This window comes from Ixodes scapularis, unplaced genomic scaffold (genome assembly GCF_016920785.2).
Source record: "Ixodes scapularis isolate PalLabHiFi unplaced genomic scaffold, ASM1692078v2 PGA_scaffold3__209_contigs__length_174095766, whole genome shotgun sequence".
NCBI classification, from domain to species: Eukaryota; Metazoa; Arthropoda; class Arachnida; order Ixodida; family Ixodidae; genus Ixodes; species Ixodes scapularis.
In genome coordinates, this window is record NW_024609868.1 from 19,134,769 (window position 1) to 19,162,590 (window position 27,822).

The 27,822-nt window shown below is 45.3% G+C and overlaps 1 protein-coding gene across 1 annotated transcript in view; it reads right to left on the reverse strand.

Moving 5' to 3' along the window:
* Positions 1-777: 777 nt before the first annotated feature.
* LOC8026736 (tolloid-like protein 1) overlaps positions 778-27,822 on the reverse strand; it is a 238,705-nt gene continuing 211,660 nt past the window's right edge. Inside the window, exons 12-18 of the mRNA XM_042292323.1 lie at positions 24,265-24,451; positions 22,434-22,559; positions 9,087-9,214; positions 7,290-7,445; positions 5,157-5,465; positions 2,255-4,069; positions 778-2,165 (exon numbers count right to left, since the gene is read on the reverse strand). Of these exons, the coding sequence (XP_042148257.1) occupies positions 3,860-4,069; positions 5,157-5,465; positions 7,290-7,445; positions 9,087-9,214; positions 22,434-22,559; positions 24,265-24,451 (1,116 nt within the window). The 3' untranslated portion in view covers positions 778-2,165; positions 2,255-3,859. The remainder of the gene's footprint in view (positions 2,166-2,254; positions 4,070-5,156; positions 5,466-7,289; positions 7,446-9,086; positions 9,215-22,433; positions 22,560-24,264; positions 24,452-27,822) is intronic.

The window sequence follows — 27,822 nt, forward strand, 5'->3', positions numbered from 1 at the left end:
TTCGGTTTCGGGGTCGGGAATCGCAAATTACTCGTGAGTGTATACGTTGAACGAATAAATAAATGCTGTAATTAATGTCGTCTCCCAACCACTTCTGTGAATAAATTACAGAAATGTAATTCCTTGAAGTGAATTAGCGTCCGCGCATGCTCTAGGGTGCTCGGGATCAAGACTGTGGGGTGCATTTGAGAGACATGCACATATAAGTACATGGCGCTACGCGTTTAGCGTGAACGGGGAATTTCCGGTTTTGTTTTATTGTTCTTCTCCTCTAAATGAATGTTTCGAAACTTTAAGTGTGTTGGGAAGTTCTATTTTGGGCCATTACCTAAGCATTACATAGCGCAACGTCCCGCGAACCGGCGATCGATGGTTTCAACTGATTTGTTGTTTTTTTACAAGAAAAAGTGGTCTTGTTAATACTACTAATGTGGTGGCATGCGCTCATCCGGGGAACTAAGTTATACAGCTGAAGTTTGCGTTTTTCACTACTCCGTCTGAGTAAAATGCTAAAAAGTGCTGGAGTTATGTTCACGCCTAAACTGAGACTTCGGAGGGAGCTACATGCCCGCCGAACCAATCAGTCGCCACCCTTTCATCGCCTGACCGGGCTCTCTGCTTCTGGGTATGGGTGAGATCTCGATCACGTCGCGAAAGAGAGGCCAATGACGCTAAGACTTGTTCCACAAGGATGTAGCTTCCACCGCAATCTCAGCCTAGGGGTAAACGAAGTATAGCTGTGTCGCGCAGTGAACTGGAAGAAACCACGACACGCAGTTGATACTTTTACTTTCTTTATTATTCATTCAATCTCATTTGGTTACTCTCCCAACTCGTGCTCCCAACCAACCACGCCCCCAGCGGGGGCTCGTACATTCAAAGAGATTCCGCGCTTTCTCGCAGCTCCGATCGAAAGCTTTCGTTCTGTGCCGATAGATGGCGCCAGCTTTCTGGGTTTCGATCAAACCTGACTCGTTCGCACGAGCGAGCGGCATCAGTGAATTTGTTCTTTTTAATTTCTTTTTTTTTTTTGCGTTGAATTAATTTATTTTGACGATATTACCCAACACTGCACGAATCCCGTGAAGGTCTCTTGACCGGTTTGGTTTACTGTACAATTGATTACGCGATTGTTTATACAGTATAATTTTGATACCTAGAACCGAATTTTGTTACTAAATGCTCGCCATTATTCGGCACCATCCAAAAAACAGAAAGGTTACACAACAATGGTTCACTCAGAACTGCGCAATTTTTTTTTTTATTTCAGTATGTAGAAAAAAAAAAGATACTCCTATACGATTTTCTAGACGCAGACAAAGCAACACATAATGCCCCAAAAAACGCCAGCTTCGTAAAGTAATTAACGTATTACAGTCCTACATTCCGCACACACAACGCGAGAATTTCCTCATTAAAACAAAGAATGTGCAGCGGCAATTCATGAGCGCGGAGCTACGCAAATCGGAAACAAAAACCCGACAAAGTGCTAACACTCGTCGTATCCAATATTTGCTGCCAAAAGAAACGAACATCTAGGCTAATGGTTGATTGACGCACACGATCAGGAAAGCCCGCGTATAAAGATGCCGACACAAGACGGAAAGCCGTTTGCTAGCCCCTTCTTGTGTCGATTTTTAGCGCTGTTTTCCATCGCCCGTTTAACAAACATAAGGAAAAAAAAAAGTTAGATATGTATTTTACTTTCTCCATTCGCGGAACTATGTGTGTGCAGTGCTGGAAACATTACTGACGTTAGCTTTCGCCTTTAAATATACATCAGGATCGCGACAGAGGATGTCGGTATAATATTTACCGGGTTTGGTGCTGTACGATACGCCATCTTGGGTTACATCATAACTTGTGACGGGTCGTCCTTGTTTATTTTTGGCCGACGACGCATGGGCACCTTTGGCACGGCTATCACAAGCCCAAAAAAATTTCAGCGGAAGTGTTAACAGGCTTTCAAACAAATATGACGTCACCGGAAGTATATCCTTCTTTTTTTTTTTTTTAACATATATATGGATACGTAAACCTACCCTAGGTCCTCTGGCACAACACAAACCTTCTCAGAAGCGATAATTTCGTGGACGATAGATTTGCGCCTGATTTTTCTGTCCACATTCATCTGTTCGACACTTTCGTCGCCAGGGCGGCGCCACCTCAAGCTGCAGGTTTCAATAGGTGCGAACATGCGTGACTGGCGTGAGCTGCCGGCTTCACATGTTCGTCGCTAGAGGGGCCGCGCCACCCCAAGCTGCAGGTTCCAATAGGTGCGAACATGCGTGACTGGCGTGAGCTGCCGGCTTCACATGTTCGTCGCTAGAGGGCATCGTCGACTCATCTGGAGTACCTGTACTCGAGAATACTTAAAGCATTCGTCAAATTGGCTTCTGTCTCCATTTGATCGAGCGAGCGCAGCTCCTATTTATCGTTCAGCGGAGGTTTCATGTAGGACGTTGATATGTGTGTGCTGTGTTCAGTAAATGATGAACCCTACATAAGTCTTGGACCGCGTTACGGATATAATAGATCTTGTACACTGACGCTTTATTAGCATAGGATCACTGCCCATTTACTCTTTCACCGCCTTCTCTATCTTTCAATCGTTCAGTTTACGCCAACATTACACTTCTCTTTTCGGCGCAAAATGACATGTCGCAGACAAAGGCAAACCCAAGCGCTCTACTCAAGCAAAAATAAAATAAAATAAAAGACACTAAGTACAAATAGCTCGGTACGATTGTGCAGCGCGCAGCAAGCCCCGCAAAATAAGTTTTTGATAACAACAGGATCACTACAGCATACATTGGCAACGCTATTCTTTTTACAAAAAAAATAAAAAATAACAGAAACAAAGATACAAACAAGACTATGTAGCGTGGGTTTCTAGCACCACTTCTCAATACTCAAAGTTAACGTGTATGTACAAAAATATTGAAACAAAAAGAACAACATAGTTTACTTATTTAAAGATGACATGGCTCTGCTATAGAACGTAATGGCCTGAAGCAGTCGAGCAGGGCCGCGCTGATATGTACGCAAGCTCTTTATATTATTCGCTCGCATCATTTTGGGACGTCACTATGCGGTTACCGTGGCCCCAATGACGCCGACGGTTTCGCCCGATGTTTCGAAACGAATAATTGCTTTCGGAAATATCGCATACAAACATCGTTACTTACAAATTTCTAACGAGACAAAAACAAAAGCACCAAAGCATCACCTCTTTTTTTCCCCCTTCTTTTCTTTTTCTCTCATCAGCTAACGACACTTTTACACAACTACACATGTATGGCGCTGTTGTAGCTTTTTTTTTTCTTTGTCAATGATTCGGTAAGAAAACGAATATTAGTGATGGGTGAACACTTCCTTTAGACAGACGTGATAGATGTTGGTAAACATACGTTTTTGTGTTTTTTGTTGTTTTTCTTTTTCACGTTTGCTAAGCGGAGGAGCCGCGCGTTTTGATGGCGGTACCTTACCGGCTCCTATTCTACAAATCCCGCAGAGAAGACAAAAATAGCATCGCGGTTTACAGCAAGCAATATTCCGACAACGCGCGGACGGTTTCATACAAACGCGCGCGCAAAGTCATCACCGATGCTTCGTCGTTACCGTTCATATATCACTTTTTTTTTTCCTCGGGAAATCGTGAATTCACGATATGGCATGCAAAAACTTTCCAAAAGTCGACAGGTGACACACAGAAGGAAGGAAGGAAGGATGTATGGAAGGACTCTGTCGTCGCAGGAGACAAAACTTCGGTCCCTCGTTTCTGTCCTCCCATTTCTTTTCTTTTCTTCTCTTTTTCTGTCTCTGTCCGAAGGATTTAGGTGGCGCCAGCGTGGGTGGTTCAATGGCGATGGAGTCTGAGCTTTCGATCGCGTTGGTGGGACGACGACACCGTGCGGACTTCGGGCACGGAGGGCACGGCGGCGGTGGCGGAGTCTTCGCCGACGTCGACGGCCGAGTAGGCCGCCGAGAATCCCTTGGCGTTGATGTTGTCATCCGAGCGGAACCGCAGCAGCAGCGACCCCGAACTCGACGTGAACTCGCCGGGAAGCTATGGAAAGAGCCACAAAAGAAGGTGTTAACGCACGTTGTACATATAAACAACCACAAGATAATTGCTTGCCGTACATGCTAGCGCGCATCCTCTGACCAGTCTACCATGTGAGCAGAAGAACCTCTTCTTCTTCAATAAAAAAAAAATATAATAAAAATAATTTATAATATTTTTATAAATTATTTTTAATATAATATAATAATATATAAATAATATAATAAAGTGGTTTCCGTATATGAGGAGATGTAGTCAGCTCGGGTAGCTCACTTCACAGTCCTTAAAAACCGACCTACAGAAATGTCTCGCCTTCTTCTCTCCTCCTCTCGCCACAGCAGTAAGTCTCTGATCCGCTCCCCGCAGACTCCTTATACGTTCTCTGTATAAGAGGGCGTTTTGCGTCTCTTGACTCCCTTGCTAGAGAGTTGTACCTACTACCCCGACATCCACAAAGAGAATATTATTTCTTTAACCCCCTTGCACAAAGATGATCTTGACTTTCCTCAACTCCATATTTCGTTTCTCCTACTTTCTCAGAGTACAGTATAAAGGGCTGCCTAAACAGGACGCTTCAGAAATCGTGAGGCGACATCACTCCGTCGTACGAAGTGGAAGTTGAAGTTTGGCAGTCTGATTTCTGTTTAGAGATACCACCGGGCAAACACCACGACTTTCCTCCTCGCCTTCTCGACTTTTCGGTGAGCTCGGTGCTCGTCAGATTTCACGTCACACGCCACCTGCCAATGGCGTGCCTGTTGCTTGTCCATCTGTTCTGCCGCGCAACAGCGTATTCTTCCCTTTCCTGTTTTCGGGACGTGAACAGCAGCGGGGGCCTTGAGCGATTGACCGACAGCCAACTGAGCGTGTAAGTGGCTGTCCGGACCCACGTGATCAGCATGCTCAAGGCCCCCGTAAAGGGCACAAACAAACTTAAAAAAAAAGGTTTCACCGGCTAAATAAAAAGAAAAAAAAGTACGGACGGAAGCGGAATCCCCACGACATATATGTATGACGAAGTTGTGTCGCCTCACGATTTCTGAAGTATCCCGTTTGGACACTCCTTTAAGAGAGCTGTAAGGAACCGCACCTGGTTCCCGCAGAACTTTCCCAGCGGCATGGCGGAGTCGTCGTAGCCGTCGAAGAGCTCGACGTAGTCGTAGCTGCAGTCCTGCTCGTGCTCCAGCTCGAAGGTGAGGAAGCGCAGGCGCACGCGGCCGGCCTCGGCCTCCACGAGCCAGTCGCAGTCCTCCTTGTTCTCGTAGTTCTGGTCGCCGTACTTGGCGTGGGAGTACAGGTGCTCCACGGTGCGCCCGGTCGCCAGCAGCCGCCCTCCGCACGCCGTCGAGTGGGCCGCCCTGAAGCCCTTGCGCTGCACCGACGCATCGCTTTTGAACACCTACGCGTCGCGGGGAAAGAAACAGAGCGTGTCACATTACGCAACGAACATCTCGACAGGCGGCCTCCGAAAAGACGAGGCCTCCGGATGACGTCATCATTAGTGGACCCGCCCGAAGCAGCGAACTCGCTGAAGGTCGACGAGAGACGCCGCCAAGCAAGCAGACGCGTCCTTATTGGCGTCGCCTGCTAATTGGCGTCGCAGTCGACGTGAGACGCTGCCAGACGCGCTGGCCATGTCTTCTAGGTGGCATACGGAAAGCGAGTGGTCTGCTTCCTGCGCAGGAGTTGCGGTGACGTCAGAAAGATGTCGAGCTCTGATTGGTTTTGATTGAAAGGATAGCGAGTAAACCTCAACGCTGGACGCCTTGAGGTCTACCCACTATTTTTTTTTTTCTTTCAATCAGCCAATAAGAGCTCGGCGTTCTGACATCGTCGCAACCCATCTGCAAGAAGCAGACGAACTTGCGCTCCGAAATCCAGCACACGGTCTTTGCTTTCCGACGTGTTTGGCTGCTCGCGTGCACACTCGAAACTCGTGAGACGTTGAAACGTTAGCGAAGGTGCAAAGCTCGTGCTGGAGGAGGAACGACGGAAACTCGTCCCTGTCGTTTTCAGCCTGTCAGTGAGCATAAGCTAGAAAGGACAGTGCGTCAGAATTCTGACGTTGTTACAGTATACGACTGAGCACGCACGCAGATCGGGCACCAGTGCCGCGTTAGCGCTCGACTGTGGGGTCGTGTTTAGACAGTGCGCGAAACGAACGCTAGACGTGGAGTTCGGACCAAATAGCCGGGTCGGCGCCGTCGTAATGTAAAGCCGATGTTTTACAAAAATAAAAAAAAAGAGCGCGGAAATATTTTTTTTTTGTATTTTATACTACTTTTTTTTTCTTCAAAATTTGCGCGCCATCTAGTAGCTACTCCGCAAATTATCTGAGTTCGGCAATGCCTTATCAGATACCCTGAGCATGTATTGGACACGAGTGTGACGTCAGCGTTCGGCGAGGACTCGGATCCAATCACACGCTTCGCACCCAAGAAGTGGCGATTGCCAATGTTGCTTGATGGGGTTTCGAAACAACAGACTATTAAGATTATAATGCAATTAAATGCAAAGGTGCAAGCGAAGCTGGACAAGAATGATGAAAATAATCCCTGGAGAAGGGGAACAAGAGGGACAAAAGACAAACACAAATCTCCAAACACAGCTAGGTGACTGGTTGCGACCGAAAAAATCCGCCTGGTCCGGGTATCGAACCCGCTGAGCTAACCCCTGGTTAGCTCAGTTGGTAGAGCACTCCACCTGTAATGGAGAGGTCCCGGGTTCGATACCCGGACCAGGCGGATTTTTTCGGTCGCAACCAGTCACCTCGCTGTGTTTGGAGATTTGTGTTTGTCTTTTGTCCCTCTTGTTCCCCTTCTCCAGGGATTATTTTCATCAGACTATTAAGAGAAGATAACAAGTGATTAATCCATCCAGATCTTTCGCTGGTCTCGTTGGGTAAAGGGGAAAAAAAACTCTCGTAGACAACAACGAGTGTGCGAGCTGATAAGAGGCAGTCGTAATTTAACCTTGCTTGTGTAGCGATGGCAAAAAGAAAAAAAAAAATACAAACTGCTCGTTTTTATAGATCTGATGTTGTCGTATGTTACAACCGCACATGCGAACAATACTGCATATAATACGTAAGATGGTGTATTTTGTCATTTATTCATTTTGTAAGTGCTACAACAACATTGGTCTCGCGGTATTTGATAAAAAAGCAAAAAAAAAATAAAAAAAAGAAGCACGCTGGTGTCAGGTAAACAGGCGCTTCCCTTACCATGTACATGCGGTTAGTGGTGGAGAGGATGGGGTGGGGCACCTTGGCCCCGCAGAAGCGGCCCAGCGTCGGGGCGTCTGTGCTGTCGCCGTCGTACAGGGAGATGTGGTCGTACGCGCACTCCTGGTGAGGCTCGAGCTCGAAGTCGTTGAAGATCTGCACAGACGGGAGGGTCGCCGTCGACGTCACCAAAACGGGGAAACGCTGAACTGTCCCGCCGCCATAAGTACACAGACCCGAGAAAAGCCGGCAGCGACATCGACGTTGGTGGACATAAAGCCACGTAGTTGCGCCGCTTGTCGTACGTCATACGCTGCGGATACGACGACAGAAAATGTCTGCGGCCACACGCCTCAAGCATGTTCAAAACATCATACATGCTTGGAACTTTTATGCAGACAGTTTTTTTTTTATTGACCGATATGACAGGACGGTCATACAGGACCGTACCGGAGGACCCATCATACGATGAGCCCTCCGGTACGAACTGCGCATGCGCCACCACACAAGACTCGCGCATGCGCAGTTCGTACCGGAAGGCCCAACGTACCGCATCGGATGTGCAAAAACGGTTCCCTAAAACTCCCTATTATGCCTGCAGACCGTGTGATGTATTGGCAGTGTGACCGTGGCTTAAGGGCTGTTCGCAGTGCACGCTCAGAAATATCGACTATGATCGCCTGCCAAGAACGACAGTCTTCACGTCGCGGAATGAACGTTTTGGAAGTGTTGTTGAAAGTCGCTTGCCAACCTCTAAATTCAACTCTGAATTCGAGTCTAAATTCGACTTTTAGAGCAGCGATTCGACGGGCTGAATTGAGAGCCATAGTCCTCTACAGATTTATAACAGCACCCGGATCACGTGGCCAGCCTAAAGTAAGTTACTGATACGATATATTTATTTGCAACTTAAGACTCGGTCCATGCACGGGGCACAGGTGGATTAGCCAATTGCAAAAGACACCTACCTGTACATCGTTACGTGCATACAGTATGCAACGCTACAAAGCTAGTGGCGCGAGCGTGCTAACACGCGCGCGCCACAAGCCCACGAGTACGTGCAGATGAATGGCATCGGTTATATCGGGAACGGGCCTTGTTTTTCCATTGAAAATTTCAGAAATTCACCTTTGACTATCGAATATGAAAAAGGCCTGCAACAAAACTTTGGCATCTGGTCGGACGGCTATCATCACACTTGAGCGGACACTGAGCGTTCTGCCATGCGTAGCTTATATGTTGCGGTGAAACAAACGCTGGACTCAATCGATGTACCTGCACCTCATGCACCTGGTGCACACCGCCGTATTCGATTTACGAGTGCTGCCTATTTCGAAACACAACAAGACGTGCATTGCCCTGCACTTTTCTGCATCGTGCTACACTATTCTGCACAAGTGCAGGCTGGTGCAGATAAAATCGAATGAGCCCATTGTAAATCGTTTTGGGAAACAGAGTTTGGCTGAAAACGGGACGTGCAACCAAGATCTACAACGGACTCACCGCTTCGAGGCCCAACGTTTCGAGGCCCAACGTTTCGAGGCTCAACGTTCGAGACGTCTCTCTTGTATGTAATGACAGAAGAGGCCGAGGCCCTCTCGGCCTCTTCTTCAGGGATTTACCAAGGCGACGGCCATCGAAGCATCTTTTTAATTAATATTTTCCCCAACCAGAAAAATTTCTGTCAAATGTTCACGTTCAAATGCGGAGAGTTTGGCATCGCCATTGTTTTCGAAGAAGCCCGTGCATCCGTGTGAAGTGAGAGCGCACGTAAGTTCAAGGAGGGCCCGCCCTCACCAGCTTGAGCCTGTGACCAGGCGTGGTGGTGAAGAGCCAGGCGCAGTCCTTCCTGCTCGGGTACGAGTCCGGGTAGTTGGGACTGTTGATCTCGCCCAGCGGGGCACTGATCTGATGCGTGCACGTGCCTGAAGGGAAAAAAAAAATAAGATGAACACCAAACGCGCGTCACGTCACCAGTGAGTGAACAGGGAACCGATTCCTTTCTCATGCTACGCACTCCCAGGCGTACATCAGTACTACGTACTCGCCGGACTGCCACGTGCAACAGTCAGGGAACTTCTAAACCCAGAAGGATGTCCGGGGTGCAGCGGAGAAAGCTTTTCAGGCTATTATTCATGCGCTATCCTTGTGACGCATGGATTAAAGGCAGACCGCGATCCAAGACGTCACACCGTTACAACGCACCAATGAACCTGGACCATGTAAGCTACGTGTCTCTTCGACGGAAATCTTCTCATCAATCATCTGAGGAACTCTGAACTGTCTCAAACAACCAGTCTTTGTTTTAAATTGGAATTACAATTTCCCTTGTCTCAAAATTTACCCTTCTTCTATAAAATCCCGGTAGCGACTATAGCCACTGAAGGCGTAGGAAGCTGAGGGCGTGGAGAGCACCGAGCATTTTATTTTCGCTCAGCAGCCAATGAGATTGCGGCATTTGCTGATGACAACGCCAAAGAACCAATAATAAAGCAAGAAGCTTTGAAACGTAATAAGTAAGCCACACCCTGCGCTTCTTAAGTCCTCAGTGACTATGGTCCGTCAATGGAGACCACATACCTCCTGGCTTTCCCTTTTCCCTTTGCCCTCAAACAAACAAACAAAAGGTCTGCCACTAGGGTTAAGTCAAAATACGTCCTTTTTCCTTCCTTCTTTTTAGTCAGTTTGATCAGTGAGAAAGGCAATAGGGGTCGAACTTTAATGTCCCGTACATTCCCAGTGACCTTCTCACTGACCGATATGATTAAACTGAGACCAATAATTAATATCCTGGTTGGGTTGTGGTGCAGCATGTGCGCAGAGTCTTCTGCTGAGACTGCGCAAGTAAAATTATTCCCGTAGTTTCCAGTATATCCCTTGACAGAGACAATCGCTGGAATCCTAAGGGAGGGGGGACCTGGACGAATGACGATTCCGGAGAAACGTCTTCGCCGAAAATGAAATCTGCGATGTAACACTGAGCCTGGTGTTTAATATACTCAAAAATGTCATTACGAGGGCCACAAGAGAAACTGCATTTTTATCGGGAATTTTGTTTCTTGAAGTCGTTATCTACGGTGATCAAAGTGATGGGTTCAACAACTGTTCTGCGGTGAAGCCGGAGCGCAAAGCATTTTTTTAGGATGTTGTGGCCAGTCATGGGCACGTTACCAGTAAAAAGTAACAGTGTTACAGTTACAGTTACCTAGGGGGAAAAAGTAACTCTGTTACAGTTACAGTTATCGGATTAAAAAAGTAACGTGTTACAGTTACAGTTACCGCAGAAAGAGTAACGCCGTTACTTTCTCGTTACAGTACCAAAATTGGACACAAGAAACCATAAACCAAAAAAAATATTTTATTTGTTACACTGTAGTGAGAAGAAAGATGAACTGCTGAGAAATTAGAAAACATTAAAACCGAAGGGTGCTTCTTTTTTGTGTCATTCGTCGTTTCAGAATTTTAACGATTATAACTTATTTGCAATATTTGTTATAACTTAATATCAACTGTTTTTCAAAATTGTCATCGGAGAGCTTCCCTCTCTTGATGGCGAACACATCGCGTCCTTTGCTGAACAGGCGTTCAGCCGGCGCGCTTGACGGAATCCCCGTGTTGAGCCTGATGAAGATCCTCTTTATCATGGGGAACCTTGAGAGCCCGGTCAGATCAGTCCGCACACGCGCCTCAAAACAGCAATTTCTCTCTCTTAAAAACACGTGTTTTCCGGGTAATCGCTTCAGCTGGAGCACTGCAGAGAATCCACAACAAAACGTCTATTGGAGTATTTCTTGGGGCTGTCAGCGGGAAAGGCAATTTACTCGAGCGGTTCCGAAGAGAAAGAATAAGTTAAACAAGCGCCGACTTTCCGCCTAATATGGGGACGGCTTCCTTGGAAACTCATAGCGAAGAGGGAGCGGCGACCGGCTGGGTGTAAAAGCGACGTACAGCGCGGACATATCTGACAAAGAGGAAGGGAGAGGGGGAAGGGCAGACACAGCCCAGACGGAATACTCGGAGACATGTCGCATGACCACCGACACCCGCAGACGGTCCCCACAGAAGAAGATTGAGCCAAAGTCGGTGAAACACACATTGTTTGCCTCCCCTACCACCGCAGGCGCCGCTTCCTTAATCTCCCGGTTTCGTGCTCGCTCGTCCGTCTCGTCTATGGTCCGTCGTGGGCAAAACGAGGCAATTTTTTTTGTTTGTTCAATTTCTTTTTTTTTTGTCAGCCAGGAATTTTAATTTTATAGTAAAAAGTAACTGTAACGGCCTAAACAGTTACAGTTACCCAATAAAAAAGTAACAGTGTTACAGTTACAAGTTACCAGTATTAAAGAGTAACGCGTTACAGTTAAAAGTTACCGAAAAAAGTAACTAGTTACCGGTAACGCGTTACTAGTAACTAGTTACTGCCCAAGACTGGTTGTGGCCCCCTTTCGCCAAATAAAAAACAATATTAATATGGTTTTCTCAGCTCATCGCTTTGTAGCATAGATGACGGAAGCACGGAGATTGTACTTGGGAGTACTTATTCATTAACACGACAAACGATGGTGATCAGTGAACGGCGTTCACACTTCAAATTTTTCTCGTAAATTAAAAAAAAAAAAGTTTTTTTTTTCTAGTAAATTTTTACCGATATTTGGCCGCATAACGTAAAGCGGCTTTACGTTATGCGGCCAAATATCGGTAAAAATTTACTAGAAAAAAAAAACTTTTTTTTTTTTTTTTAATTTACGAGAAAAATTTGAAGTGTGAACGCCGTTCACTGATCACCATCGTTTGTCGTGTTAATGAATAAGTACTCCCAAGTACAATCTCCGTGCTTCCGTCATCTATGCTACAAAGCGATGAGCTGAGAAAACCATATTAATATTGTTTTTTATCTGGCGAAAGGGGGCGTTTACTGAAAAGGGGAAGCCAGGACTAAACGTTACTGTTGCAGATTGACGAGGTCCTGACGCCATTACACATTTTAATGGAAAGACAGCATAGTTAAAAAAAAAACCAAACATCAACAGAGACAGAAGCACGGATTACTGCAGTGATTGGGTATTCTATATACTTCCAAATAGATATACTCAAGCGAAAAAAAATCACACATGACACTACACACCGGAGGTACAAACCGGATGAGCCGCTTTTCTAGGAAAATACTATAAATTTAATATGATAAATCTAGATAAAAAGGGCAATATAACCAACGTCCCATAATTCTAGGCCGGACCAGGTTGTCATCGGCGCTCTCAATAAACCCAAAATGCTGGCAAAGCATTGAACCGCCCCCCCCCCCCCCCCCCCCCCCACACACACACACACAGAGACACACAAAAGAAAACAAGCAAGACTTCTTTTTTTCCTTTTTTCCCCTTAGAATGGTTCACAGGATTGGTGCCAAACCAACGCTGTAAACACATAGTGCGACTACGTGTCTCGCAGCGACTTTTCCCTTACGATGGTTCACAGCGGCTACGCGCCTCGCACGTCGCTGCGTCCTTCCAGAAGGTCATGTGACACCTACGCGGCTTGCTATTCGCTTCGATGGCTCGAAGCGCCCTCTGCGGTTTACCATAAGGTGAAACGGAGTATATAACTCGCAGGGTCGTTGCCTAGTCTTTGCCAGCCTTATTTCACGCGAAAATAAACAACAGGTAACGTGCGATGTATAAAAAAAAGGTGATAAAGTTGATAAGTGACCTAACAACGTTAACGCGTCGTGGCAAAAAAAACGAACACACGCCTACCCTTTCACCCGCTTTCGTCATTCGTTCAATCTGCCACTCTTTTTCTTGTTCTTTCTCACAAGATCGGCACTTTCAGCGCTTACAATGTGCCGCGCTCCTTTTCCACCGTTACCTCCCTGGAAAGTACACAGCTACGTGTTTTTTGTTTTTTTTTAACGGTTTTATATGAAAAGAGTACAACGCAACGTCGTCAAGGAACTGCTCCGACTATTATTCCCCCCCGGTCAACGACGACGAGCCCCATCTGGTGCTAGACGAATATCTCGTGCCAGCAGCTAAACGCGCTTCGGGCACGCGTGTAAATTCTGGGAGCAGGCGGAGGCCGAGCGAGAGAGCACGGTGGACATCGTAATCCTATCAGCGGGAGCGAGCGGATAGTTCCCCGCTGTCGCTACGCGAGGTTACTGACTTCGGTATGTGGGAGTTCGGGTTTCACGGCAAGCGCATTAGCGCGGCATGGCGAGGCGCCGCGCACGATAAAGTAAGCGCGTGCCTCCGCGTGTTGTTTTTAGCGCCGACGAGACTCGTCTAGCAGAGAGGAGCCGCCGTCAGCGTTAATAGGGGCGGCGTGTCATTACCATAATAAACGCCGTGTACCCGGCTTTGGTTACGGCGCGTGGTCGACATGCCGAGGTTTTTTCTTTTTTCTTTTTTTGCGCAAGGGTAATGAAAGTGTATCTTCACCGAAGTAGCTCGGAAGGCCCGTTGTATCGACGCCCTTGATGCTTTTTTTTTTTTTTCATTTCGGCATTTATTTTTTACTCTTGTGAAAAGTAATATTGTCTAAAGCATGTGTGGCTTTAACCGCCTTGGTGCTTCGTGCTGTCGCCGGTGCGGCTTCGTGAGGTTCTTTGCCACGCTTTTTTGCGTAGAGCCAAAGTTACATAAAACTAAAAACAAAAGAAAAAACAACAAAAAAAAGAAAAAGAAAAAAGCTCGTGTAAGTACCAAAGTAGCGGCTGCTTTTTCGTTACTGGACAGCCTTGTTTAGTCTCGAAGAAGCATGTCCTCTACCAGGAGGGTTTATCGCTTCGTAGACCCTGTATATGGCGGCTGAGTGCCTTAAGATGGCCGTGTTGAGGAGGTTCGTTGTATCAGGTATCAATGACCGTTGCTTTTTATAGACAGATAGATAAACAGAGAGTAAGACAGATGGAAAAGCAAATAGATTGATGGAGAAACTGATAGACAGACAGACAGACCGATAAGTAGATATACAGAGCGGTAGAGGTAGAAAATGAAAACGTAGTGTTGAAATCAATACAAAGTCTGTTACTTCGTACTGAGAGATGAAGACCCAAAGGTAAAGGGAAGAGAAAAAGAAATCCAAGAAAGAGGGAGAACGGTAGTCTTATGTTTTTCTAAACCTACTGATTCAAACCAATCGTTCGTATAAACTTTACTAGTGACTAAGTAACCTTCAGGCATTCCGATAAGATTTTACGTGGGTCTTGTAAGGTCGCCGCAGTGGCTTTATATGGTTCGCATGAGTGTTATTTGAGATTAAAAAAACTCCACAGTGGCATAAGATATGTTCAAACGCGTGGAATGAAGAACAATCTTGACGAAGGGAGATTGTTTTGTCTATGTGGTCAAAAAACAAATATAGGCGTAAAGAAAACAACAAGACACAATCGGTCAACAGGCACCATGCACACAATCGGTAAGCCAGGCACGCGACAATGATGTGTAGATTTCCTATAACGATAGTCGGATTTGCTTCACAAAGACCAGTAGGTGTCACTTACAATATGTTACAAACTTTTTATATGCCTGTGAGTGAATGACAACACTTGAATAAGCAAATTTTGTGTGCATCGTGAACGACGCTGTCTGCGACAATGTTTTTTTTTTTTTTTTTTTTACCGTCCTGGAACTTGTTGCAGGACAATAGCGACCTTGCAGGGTACATAATTTGCATTTCGTGTAAATTTCATAAAACAGTCATGAATCTTGAACGGGTTTAGCCACTAAAGATAAAGCTTGCAAGGCAGCGTCAGAATCAGAAAATAAGAACCTCGTTCTTGGAGGCTGATATCAGCTACCAGCTCAATCGCTTTAAAATTTCTGCAAGTTCCCCTCCTCTAGATGATGTCGCATGGCTCGGTTTTGAATGAACCCAGATCGATAAAATGTTGACTACGTGACGACGATATAGGCAATGAAAATCGATGTTTAAAGCTATGGGCGTGCGACCTGCATAATACATATTTTGCCAGGGTAGTTGTGTAGAAAGAGGTGTGGGAAGATTCGCCACTGTTGCATATTCCTGCCTTACAGTACTTGTGATTAATATTTTCGGACGCATTCACGTTAAAGTGAGTAATCCTGTTGAGGTACAAACGTCGATGGCACCCAGGTAATCCTCTAGCGACGTGATTGTTCGAGAAAATGCTGCCTATTTTCTTGCTTGAACTATGTTCTTAAAATCTACATTTTTCTTCCGGGATATAAGGTGAATATAAATTCAATATACTGGCTTTTGTGTCCTGAGGATTAATAGCGTCTAGACTAGAGCTTCGGCCGCTGTGATTTATATTGTGGGATAAATCCGCACCGGAGTCAGTAAAGTTGTTCAACGTCCAAACATTGTTGGTAGGTAATCCTGCGTGATTGCTTGAAAGAATACTGTACGCCTTCTTATTTGAACTAAGTTCTTTGTAGCGGAATATTTACGTGAGGATATCTGACCGATGTCTGTGCCCAGAGAACGACAAGCTTTAAGACACCAGCTTCAGCCAGTATTTCGATTTTGATGGTGTTATTTTGCAACCCCAGACATCCTCGCAAAACTCGAGCTGGCAGACTCTGTAAAGCTTTCACGTTTGACATCGATGTATTGTAAGGTAACGAACGATATGAAAATGCCCACGCGAGCGCGGAGCTCCGATGACTCTCAGTAAGCGGGGGTCGCATTGCTTATACAACATACAAAATGCAGTCTGCATACAGATTTGAACGTGAGTCAGCGCGAGATCCGTGCTTTGAATGTTCCATGGCAATGAATTCAAGGAGAAAACTTGGCACGGGGCATTCGAACCACGAATATGGCGGTGACTCGTGTTGGCAGACTGCCTTTTGTATGATGTATGAGCAGTGTGACCCTAGGGTGCCCTAGGGTGATCCTAGGGTGCCCTAGGGTGACCCCAGGTTGAACCTAAGAAAGCGGAATTATCATCGAGGCTATTCGGTGACCGAGAGCCATTTCAGCGACTGTTTTGGCCATTACTCCCCATTTAGTCGGCAAACGATTGATGAGTAACACCGATAGTGGTAACACTCGGTGAAATAAAACAATATTAGAAAAACGCTTTTCGACATTTATCTTACCGACTAATTATCGAACGACCGAAAACTGATCGCTCCACCTGTCGGCCAAGTGGTTTCGGCCACGTTTGATTTTGCATTTTGTTGCGGAACGCCTCGACATTCGGCGCTCAAATCAAGCATTAACTCAGCGACAGTTGGTCAAGCGGAGAGTGACGACAAAAATTTAACAGCCGCTGAAGCCTCCAGAGTGGTTTAACTTCCTTCTGAAAGATAGCATTGCAAGTCTTCTAAGCCACCCGGTCGCTTGCGTTTTCTTTTCTTTTTTTTTTTCACATCGTTTGCGATTGCACGTTATTTGAAGGCAACGCGTATAACTAAGAAATAAAGAAACCGGCTAAACAGAACATTTTTACTTGGTTTCACCAGCCATTCTAAAAGCATTAACAAAATTTAACAACCAAGCTTTTGTTCCAGGCGACCAAACTCAACCATCCACGTAAGTGAATGATGAGGCGTAACCCTCACGAACGCACATCCTATTACATAGTACATAGCTGCTTTACTCGCCATTGAGATCAATTACTTTTCCGTGTTCTTTCTCAAGAAAGCAAGAGCCCTGCACTTGCGGAGATCAAGAAACTATAGTTTCTAACAAGCTTCTCTATTACGCCCGACAGCCTTCTCTAGTATGGCTCTTATTGGGTGTAGATATTTTCACTCGCACAAATACTGAGATCATCGGCGTAGAAGGACACCTGTACGGTGTCGGGAAGCTTATCAAAAATGGCAATGTAGAAAAGACTGAAGAGTGTCGGGCTGGAAATCTTAATTGAGGAACACCGCGGTTTTTCAAGTGAGGAGGCGTATTAAATCAAATCTAAACGTAGACTATGATTTATTGCAGCTAATTTATTACGGTACTCAAGCGTCTTGAAAGGCCACATTTCGGAAAATTCACACGAAGTGCTGATTTATGCTACCCACTATCAAAGGCACATTTTACAGCGACTAAAATACATATTTTTGCATCAATACATATTTAACGCTTGTGACCAAATAGATGACAATAGAAATACTGCTTCTGTTGCATCTATATATAACGGTCGTCTGATAATAAATACTTTCGCTTTCAAGGTATAGCACTCTAAATCTAAATCTATTATATCCTCCATTCTCTTCCCCAGACAACTGGAGGGCGCCACCGGGAGTTAAGAACTATAATATCTATAATGATAGAATAATCATTCTATCATGATAGAATAATCGTTTTAAATTTAAACAGCACGAGATTTGACAGAAAACACAGATGAATAATTATTAAGGTGTACTGCTTTCGATTAACACGTGAAGGCAAACGCGTTCTCGCTAAACTTTTGCAACTGCACGAGCGTCGCGTGCACGTTGCGATGAAACTAATACATTACACACAATACGCACAAAACCAATAGATTAACGCAATAGGAACGAAAAGTAAACAAGCTCGGCCTGTGGCAGCAACTTTTATTTTGATATTCGAACCACAAACTTCAAATATTTGGCAAAAGGAGCTTTTCAAAATGTACTCCCGTCAAACGCACAACAAAACAAACGTAACAAATGTCTACTACACCGTGTCGATATTACCAGAATGATACCCCACAGGAAAACTTCTCAATTTACATACGCCGGCGACACGTTATGTCTAGACAATAACAGATATCCGGGGGACGGTTTCACACTCGAAAAACTCATCCGTCTTATTTGGCGTCTGGATTGGGTCGTTGGGTACACGCCAGTGACCGATACACAGCAGTAAGACGTGTTCTTTGGCCATGCGAGCGAAGAACCATAAAATATTGGGATTGCCTTTCATTGATCGGTCTTTTGGCGAGTTCAACAGACTCGTTCACAGAGATGCAAGGAGACTACCATAAAAATTTTATTAACTTTGACTGACTAATTATCTATGGCGAGCTGGAGCGGCCATTCCAGTTTTTAGCTCCAGAAAAACAAAATTAGGTTTCTTCCACGGTAAGTAATAAGGATCACAATTTGTATACGCAAAAAGTTCTCCCACAGGTCGTTCGCGGCGTTACAGTTGGAATAGCATGACATATAATTAATCTTTCTTTTCGTATTTTCCGATGCGTGCCTATTAAATACATTTTCTTGCAATACGCTGGGAAAGACTACTAGCATGACTAGGTGTAGCCAGAGGTTGCAAGTAAAACACCCGTGCATTTCCTTTCCACCATAACACTCCAAGAGCAATAGACGCTTTACACACGCGCCAAATTACAGCCGCCATTGCTGACCTTCTCTTGTCTTACCGACATGCCGAGTAACTGAAACGGTAGTTGACGATCCTCTACAAAGGCCGATGCTTTAGAAAAGGACAGTTGAATCTAATGTGGCAATAACCTGGCCTGCTGGGGTAATGATGAAGAGAAATAAACGAAATAAGAGGAAACAAAACTGAAGGGCAGTTATGGCGGCGTCCATGCACAGCTGCTGCAAAGCGTCTATACACCACAAAAGAAAGATTTGCGCAGACCGTTTTTACACTCCGACAAGAATACCCGAAACTGTTCAGGCGTCCATGCGCGTGCGCTGCACGCACGTGGAGCGCCACGTGCCATGGTGCATACAAGCATCATTTTCGGAATGTAAATATAATCGGCTAAAACTCCATGATCTTATAAAGGACACTAGGCACATGACTAACATGACTAACAAGGCCGAGAGAAAAGTTTATATTCTCGGTAACATTAGGGGTGTGGGACTACCGGTTAGAATTTAGTAGCGCTGCGTTTCGAAGCAATATTCACACACCCCTCAAAACAACATATCTAAAAAAGTAGGCGTGTAAAGCTAGGAATGACACAGGCCTATTCGATTCAAACCGGTATTCGCGCACCTCTAATAAAAAATGCGACGTGACACTGGATATACCTGATTAAGGTCTCTTGATATACTTTTCTTTTTTTTTAAACAACAACGAAAATCAACATTAATGACGAAAAAAAGTTTGCTGGAACAAAGTAACGTTTTTAAGTTCATTTTGCTGCTGTGCTCGCCGGCATTTTTTTTTTTTTTTTAATTTTGCGCAGTTACGCAGTTGGCGGTTCGAAGAACGTCGGTATTGCACGAAGCATGAAAAGCACTTCTTATCTAGACTTCGTTTCACCTATAAGTCTGAACGCAGCCGAAGCTACGAGCTGGTGGAATTAAGCAAACAACGTCAAAAAAGCAACGTCGCAGTGTTTGTCATGTTTCTGTACGTGTTCTACCGTCGCTAAATCAATCATGTACAGGAAAGGTCCAGTGACTTATGGATTCAGTGAGTGTGTTCCTGCCTTCGACTGCCATCATAACACGTATAATAAAACGAGGTACAAGAACTTTAGACATAATTCTCATGTCATATTCAACATTGCCTCACCGATATTGCAGTTCTTGTGTTTGCTTTTTGTCGTTCATTAGTTTCCGGATGCATAAATCAGACTAGCTCTCTCAGTGCTGGGTCATTTCACGCAAAACGTTCCAGGCAGTTATACCTACCATTGCAAATTTCTTTTTAAAAAAAGTGGTTGGGGGTTTGTTAGATCGATTTTTGCTTAGAAAAAAAAAAATTTGATCACGCGAGCGCCCTTTGAAAATTTTGCAGCGAAGCCGAACTAGGTATGAGGCAAACATATAAAAAAGTCAATGTGATTAGAGAATGATAGATCAATTACTTTTACATACTCCGCGTAAACGCCACTAGTTATTCGAAACACTCGACATGACCTCGGGCCCCAAATAGCATCGAGTTTGGGCCATGTACCATGTTTACATTGATTAGTGTTGTAGTAGAATAAGTAAAGTAAAAGAAAGAAGGCATGTGGTGTATCTCTCGAATTACTAGCGGCGAAAGCGTGTTGTGCGGTGGAGGCACAGTACGGTACCAGAAAAATCGATTAGATGGGTGCTGAACTCCAAGAACGTTATTTCTCGCCTAAAACAAAATTTACTCGGATAAAAAAAAAAAAAAGTAGTTTAAGGTAACAAGATGATGTGCCTATTGAGCCGTCCCGCATATATTGATCAGGAGGGCCTTAATGCTTAATCTAGATCTGCAGAAAAAAATAAGTTTTAAACAACGTTGAGATGATTTTTTTTTCTTTTTTTTTTCTAGGAGGGGGGTTTGTTCGATTTTAAACGTAAAATATAGCAACAGCCGAACACAAATAAGGCTTTAAATGATATCCAAGTTCAACGGTGCTTTGTATTTTAAATGTTTAACATGTCTCGTTTTCTTTTTGTTTACTAAAAAAAAAAAAAAAAAACTGTCACATATTATGAACTTTGGCGTTACACGAAAAAACAATGTCATCAGAGTATTTAAAAGTGTCTTAGCTATTCCATTGGAATCATTTAGATTTTTTCGAAATTATTAACTTGCGCCTAGTTCGGTTTCATACAGAAATTTCAACGATCGCTCCCGTGATCAAGACCTTGTTTTTAAATATTTTTGTCGAAACTTTTATTTAGAATCTAGCAAACGACCACGATTTCTTTTTCAAATAAATTGGTGACGGTGGGTATCACCGTCTGAGACGTTTGGCATGGAATGCTATACGCGCAAAAATAGGTACTCCCGCTTTTTTTAGAAGTAGTAGGATTAAGTATTAACAGGTACGTGCGTACATTTAGGGCCTAAATATTTTGGCGCTATTAGAGTACCGCCAAAATTAACATTGCGAAGAATATACAGGGTGTATGTTTTTCTCCACCATTTATACGTGAATAGATTTTTTTTTCATACAATACTTTCAAAACATAGCGCAAAAGTACGCTACAGCCGTATCTCTCACTGGCACAGCACTGTATTAAAATGTAGTTTGTTGTGTCCAATGTCGCTACGCTCTGATATTCCACGAGAATTTATATCTCTAGTAAACATCTTTCAATAGTTTTTTCTTCGTTTTATGCAATTTTTTTTTATGAGTCGATGAATTTGATTGGGTCATGCGCTCCTAGAAATAGGAGCGCATAACCAGCGTCCTGAGACTTGTATCAATGAAAAAACAGTTAAGGCGCAGGCGAGCTGGTGTAAGTTTACCATTTTTTTAGACCACCTGAGACTGGGTGGAAGAAACACGACGAACGTCTCAACGTCAGACGTTCGTCGTGTTTCTTCCACCCAGTCTCAGGTGGTCTAAAAAAATGGTAAACTTGTATCAAGTCTGGACGCTGGTTACAAGTCTGCTGTTTTTTTTCCCCTAACGTGGTTTGATTGAATGTTTGAAACTGTAGCGTGGCAACCCGACAACAAACAAAACGCAGCCGTATAAGTCCTTCCTTATACCGATTTTGAAGCTCGGTGTATCCTTTTCAGACACCCGATAGGTATTAGCTCTTGCAAAGCAGCCTCCTGGATACCTCACTGCGGTAGCCGAGATTTCGCGAAGAGAATTAGAGGCCTCTTGCCTTAATATCTAAAACTGAAATTGAAGACGCTGAAGTAGATCAAGTCCCGTAGCAAAATGTCAACCGCCACTCCGAGGGATCCTTCTGAAGTTCTCCCTACCGGCTTCGACTACCTTCGTGCTTCGTATCGACTTAGATATTAGCAAGCGGTATAAAGTTCAATCCTAACAAATTTCTTCACGCCTTCGTCACGAAGTTCGTGACACCCGATGGCGTTCGTAAGGGAAACCGTACCACGGCGGTCCCGGTACGAGAACTGGATATCTGCGAGGCCCAAACCCGAATCTCGGTTCCCGAAAGATCCTGACGACACGTCCTCCGTGGAACGGACCGCGTGGTCCTCCTCTGTACACCGACATTCGTGGCTCCGGAGGTGACACGACCGGCCGCGCTGGAGGTAGCGGTGGTGGTAACGTAGGCCGCGCCAGCTGAGGAGGATGCGGCGGTGGAAGCTTTGGCGGAGGTGGCGGAAATAGTCGTTGTGGCGGATGTGGTTGTGGCGGCAGCGGTGGTGGTGGTGGTGGTGGTGGTGGCGGTGGAGGCGGTGGTAGTAACCATGGTGGAGAGAGACGAGGCTGCCCAAGTGTGTAGTAGTGGCGCCACCTGGCTGCTTCCGCCGTATCGGACCAGCCGTGTGCTTTGGCCATTGGCTGCGGTGGACGCCGCCACTCACCTTCTTTGCAGTCGTGGCGGTTCGGGTGGAGCACGAAGCCGTTCTGGCAGGCGCAGCTGTAACTGCCCACGGTGTTCTTGCAGATGTGCTGGCAGCCGCCGTTGCTGTGCGCGCACTCGTCTTTGTCTGCGGATAAAAGAGGCCGGGGTGGGGATGTCAGGTGATGGGCTGCACGTCGGCTCAAGTCGGACTCAAGTCATCGCCCTCACTTTCGCTTAATTCTTTTTTTAATGAGAATAAGTGAAGGAGCAATAGGTTATGTGAATGGCACATAACCTGGCAATGACTGTTTTTCACGTCTACTTTCCTTTTAGTTTCCACAAAGCACGTGTGGCACCAATAGTTGCTACCTGCAGGGAAAGATTGACCCATATTCTCTGAAGTCCCTGATTGTATAATGTACCGCGATCCATTCGGTACAGCAAACATTGGTTTTCTTTTAGTCCAATGAGAGGGGCGACCAGCATTGCGCTCTAATAGTCGTGTAGCTTAAATGAAGAAATAAGTGTTCATCACCTTTATAACTGACACAGTATGTACACTAAGTCATGATACCAATACCGCTTCTAATTGAAGGGCACATGATTAATTCACACTGAGTGACACTGATCGCGTAAGCAACCAATTTCCGTTTTTATAAATTAATAGGCTGCTTTTACAACTACTAATGCGATGGAAAGTGAATATTTGGGGCACTAATCTAAGCTGTGACGTCTGGTTCCCGCCAATACCCTTTCAAGGTAGAAGGTGAAAAAGCAGCGATGTCGTGTTTGGGCTAACAGTGTCACGCAGTGCACATTCGCTGGAAGGGACAGCAAACACGTGAATAGCATCGGCTAAGGAGTTCCAACGTCGCTAGATGCTACTTTTGCTTCTAGAGGCTATTTCTCACGTATCATTCGGGCTCTTGAAAAAGAAAGGAAAAGTAAAAAGCCTTACATTTTATTTTCTACAATACACTAGGAAAGTAAGCTCCTGGAAACTTGCCAAATGATGACGTCGTGAATATGTTTCCAACCGAAATGTGAAATCTACGATATGACCGTGACTATGGTGCTAAGCAACTTCACGTTCAGTGTTACATCTCAATATTTAATCTTTTTTTTTTCCCTTCTTGTTTGCTTTGCCATTCACCGATCGCCTTGGTTCTCTCAGTGCTCCGCGGAAAAGGAGGCGCACGGGCATATGTTTATAGTTTGCAAAGGATGACTACCACGTGACCTACAGGCAAGCAAAAGCATAACGCGCGGGCCTGGAGCGCAAGTTCGGCTGCTTTAATAAGGTGGCGAACTGGGCCAGTTGGTTGACGTTATATATGATGGGGAAAGCAGCTCAGGAAACACGGACTGCGAAGAGGAACAAACACGACAGGACAATGCTGTAATACGTCTGGTCCTTTTGCAGGGGTTGTGGTTACAAGTGGATCGTCGAGCAGCGGCGTCGCTTTGAGGGAACCGACATGTTAGAAACTAAAACATGTGACACCGCGCCCCTTCGAACAGCGAATGGCGAAGCTTTTGTTTGTTATCGTATAAGAGTAAAAACAGAAGTGACAATTTTCTTATACTTGTTTCTCAAACATCAAAATATTTTCATAGAAAAAGAAGTGCACAAAAAGATTAGAAAGTAGTTCTTAGAGACCAAAGAAAACTCCCGAAAGACCGCAAGCACCAAGTGACGAGCGGCCAGTCACGTGATTGCTAGTTGCCCCTTTTCCGCGGGCGCCAGCTACAAATTCGTTTCGCGCCGTATACATATAGCTCTAAATGTTGTTTTCCTCTAATTATGTTTTCTTTAAGGGATCCATGCACGAGACGGGCGGTGCAGTTACCTGTGAGAAAGACGGCGGCGAAGCCGCTCTTCTGGACCGAGTTGTCGGAGCTGAACTCGATGCGCAGGCTGTTCCCCTCCGATGTGATGATGGGCGGCAGGTAGGAACCGCAGAAGAGGCCATGCTTCCGCACCGTGTTGTCGCCCATCTTGCTGTGGATGTCCACCTTGTCGTACTCGCAGTCCTGCTGCGAGAGGCAGGAGTGGGCAGGTCACGGCCCATTCGGCGCGTTGCGCGGCAAAACACAGTTCACCATTTTCTTAAAAGGTCGCGATAAACTTCGCGTTTTCCACTTTTGCCCGCATCCTCCTTTCTTATATCCTCTCCACTTTTTACCTTGCCCCAACTTAACTACCCATCTCGCAGTTTAGGAGAGGGATGTGCTAAGAGAGGATTATCTTCCTTGCAGAATACCGAGGTTGTACGTCGGCCTTTAAACCACCCTAGACTGGGTGGAGAACGAAAAGAATCTAAAGTGGAAGAGAGGTACAGAGTGACACAAGACAAGGTCTCAAAAGGTTGACACGTCATCTGTTATATTCTGCTTCTCTCTGTTCCATCCGGATTCTTCCCGTTCACCACCCTACCTCTCGGGTGGTTTAAGAAAACGGTAAATGTACACCAGGTCGCCCGCGCCATCACTGTTTTACAAACAAACAGACAAAAAACTGAGCAGCCCAGTGTCAATCTCTAGTACAGACACAGCGATAGCTGTGACTCGCCACGGCGAAGTCGTTGGGCATCGATGTCACGTTTGAACAAAAGTGTTCCGAACAAAATAGACATCTGACCATTTTGTTCCGAACGTTTTTGTTTCTTTATGTGTTCCCGAGCGCGTGAACGCACATCTCACGGTTGGATATCTTTGCTTTTTTTTTTTCGCCCAGAGAGCGCGTGCCGTGGGCATTGGGTACTACAAAAACCACGGTGTAAGATATACTCTTTAGGTGAGAACACGGCGGTGCTGAACGCGCGGCGCTAGGAATTAGATAGTGTTCGTTCGACGGGCATCCGAAAGGCTGCATTATTTCGCGGCCACCGTGCCCGCGGCTGACAGTGTCGCCGGCGGCCAAACGGCGAAAGTGTGTGAGAGCGGAAAAAGTGGTCTTTCTGCACGAGTGACAACCGCCCTGGAGCTCTGCGCGTGCGGAGCATGAGGCGGCACGAGCCGTCTTTGCCGTGCCCACGGGTCGACGAGTCACCTGCCGGCGCCGAACTTTATCTGCACTGTGCGAGGAGCGCGCTGTCCTCACCTGAAGAGTTTTATCTTACACCGTGACAAAAACTTAAAGCATTTAGCGGTTATGAACGCTGTGGCGTAGCTCATGCCGACCAGGATGCGAAAGATGCGCACGTATATTACCGTCTACTCTTGCACCAAGTGGAAGGCGCTCTAAAAACCCACAAGCCAGTGCAAGAGTGGATCACCGTGTTTGATCCACTATAACCCAAATGCGATGATTCTAATACGCACCACTAAAAAAAAGGGGGGGGGGGGGGGCGGGTGTATTAACCCGCGACAGAGGTCCGACAAGGGCCCTTAGTATATATTGTTCCCAGTGCAATAACCAAAAAAAAATTCAGTGTTTCCACTTTGGTGAAGAAGGAAGACCAGCGGAGCTGTACAATGGAATGTAATGGCCGGCCGCCACTCGGCAAGACAGAGTGGAAAGGCTGCCGCCATCTATGAGCAATGGCGGCAACCAGATAGCTGGCTTGCCTCCGTCGCTCATAGATGGCGTTAGGTGTCCAGAGTTCGGCGTCTTCATTTCGTTGCGGTGGACACGATCCTGGGGAAACTAGCCTTAAACAGCTCCGCTGTAAAAGCTGTGGCGTAGTTTAGTAATAACGTCTCCGCTTTTTCCCGCAGCGGACGCAGATTCAATTCCCGCAGGCGGCTGGCGATCTTTCTGAACGATTTTCGCAACATCGACGACGGACGGCCTACATCGCCAACTACTACAACGTCTCAAACATCAACAACGGGCGTCATTTCCAGTGCTGGGAAGAGCCCACAGCAGCTATCGTTGTAAAAAGTTGTACGTGGTGCAAACAGAAAAGTTATCTGCCTATACGCACTTTTCAGCGATGGTATACAGAGTCATCATATTTTCCCTCATGATGGTAATCACTTAAAACGATTTTTACTTCCTCATATCATCTCTTGATGCCCGGCACGTGTAATTAATATATAAAACGAAAAGGTTCTACGAATATATTCTAAATAAGCCCTGGGTAAAAAGCGATACTGTAAACAACTTTATTTTTGAGGGCTCGATCTAACCGAACTTTTTTTCAAGGGGAGGGGGGGGGGGGGGGGGGATTTCGGGAATATTTCACGGGCACAACATTTTACGGCTAAAAGAAGTATATGCTTTGTATTCGTTATCATGGGGCGGTGTTTGCGCAATAAATTTTACGCAATAAATATTATATCGAGAAATTTTCGAAAATTGGGCCTCTGCATAAGTTTAGACGTTTACACTGCACTAAAATAAGTCAATTTTGTGCTTTTATAAGAAACACACACACACACACACACACTTCGAGTGTACTTTAGTACAATTTTAATTTCTAAAGTCCTGTATAATTTTATTATATGTTCATGTACGTACGCTGTAGTTTAGGGGTGCGATCCGCGCGTCTGCCCAATATGGCAACTAAGATGTAGACATTGAAAGCAACGTATGTTTAATATCCCGTTAGTTAACTATGCGTCGAGAAATTGAGGGAGTAGAGGAGACGAGAGCGAGCCGGGACGTGAGAACGCCGAGCTCTGAGTGGAATGAATAGTGGGTAGACCCAGACTTGTACGTAATCCGTTACAAGTAACGAAATTACTCGTATTCCCTCACATTTATCAGTAATTTAGTAACGGAATAATTACATATTTTCTAGAGTAATTTTAAAGTAATTCTCTTACACTTTTTACGTAACGGATTCCTTGGAATCCGTTACATTTTTTTTAGGACCAACCTAAAGGACCAACCTTCTAAAGAAAGGGTTGTTTTTATTTTGGTAAAGCCAAACGCAGTGACACTGCCAAGCGAATTGACCAGCGCAAAGGAAGGCTTGGCACTCTTCAGTTCCACAAAGCCTTTTTTTTTGGAACACCAGGCCCCTGAGTATGTTTTTAGACCATAACAACAATGTAAAAAAAAAATTCAAATACGCATTTATACAATAAAAGGGGGGAAGGGGAGTCAAGTTATATTCGCTTTTTTTAGTCCCTTTGTTTTTTCTTTGCGATCGAAGACGGAGAGAGGAGGACACCAAGTGATTGTATGCCTCTTCGAGAAGCTCGAGGCGGTAAGTGCACAGACAAGAATTAACAACGTCCTTCTTGGTTATAGTGACTACGACCATTTTCATAATGCCACAACACGAGACGACGCTCCGTCTACCCTAAAATCCGCTAAAAGAGATGTGATAATATGTGAAGGTGTCATTGCCACGAGCATCCTCGTTCGTTGCTGCACATTTATTATCTTCTCTTAGAAAACAGGATTTTTTTTTTCTTTTTCGTTCACCTTATTTGACCCTGTTTTAAAAGCTGCT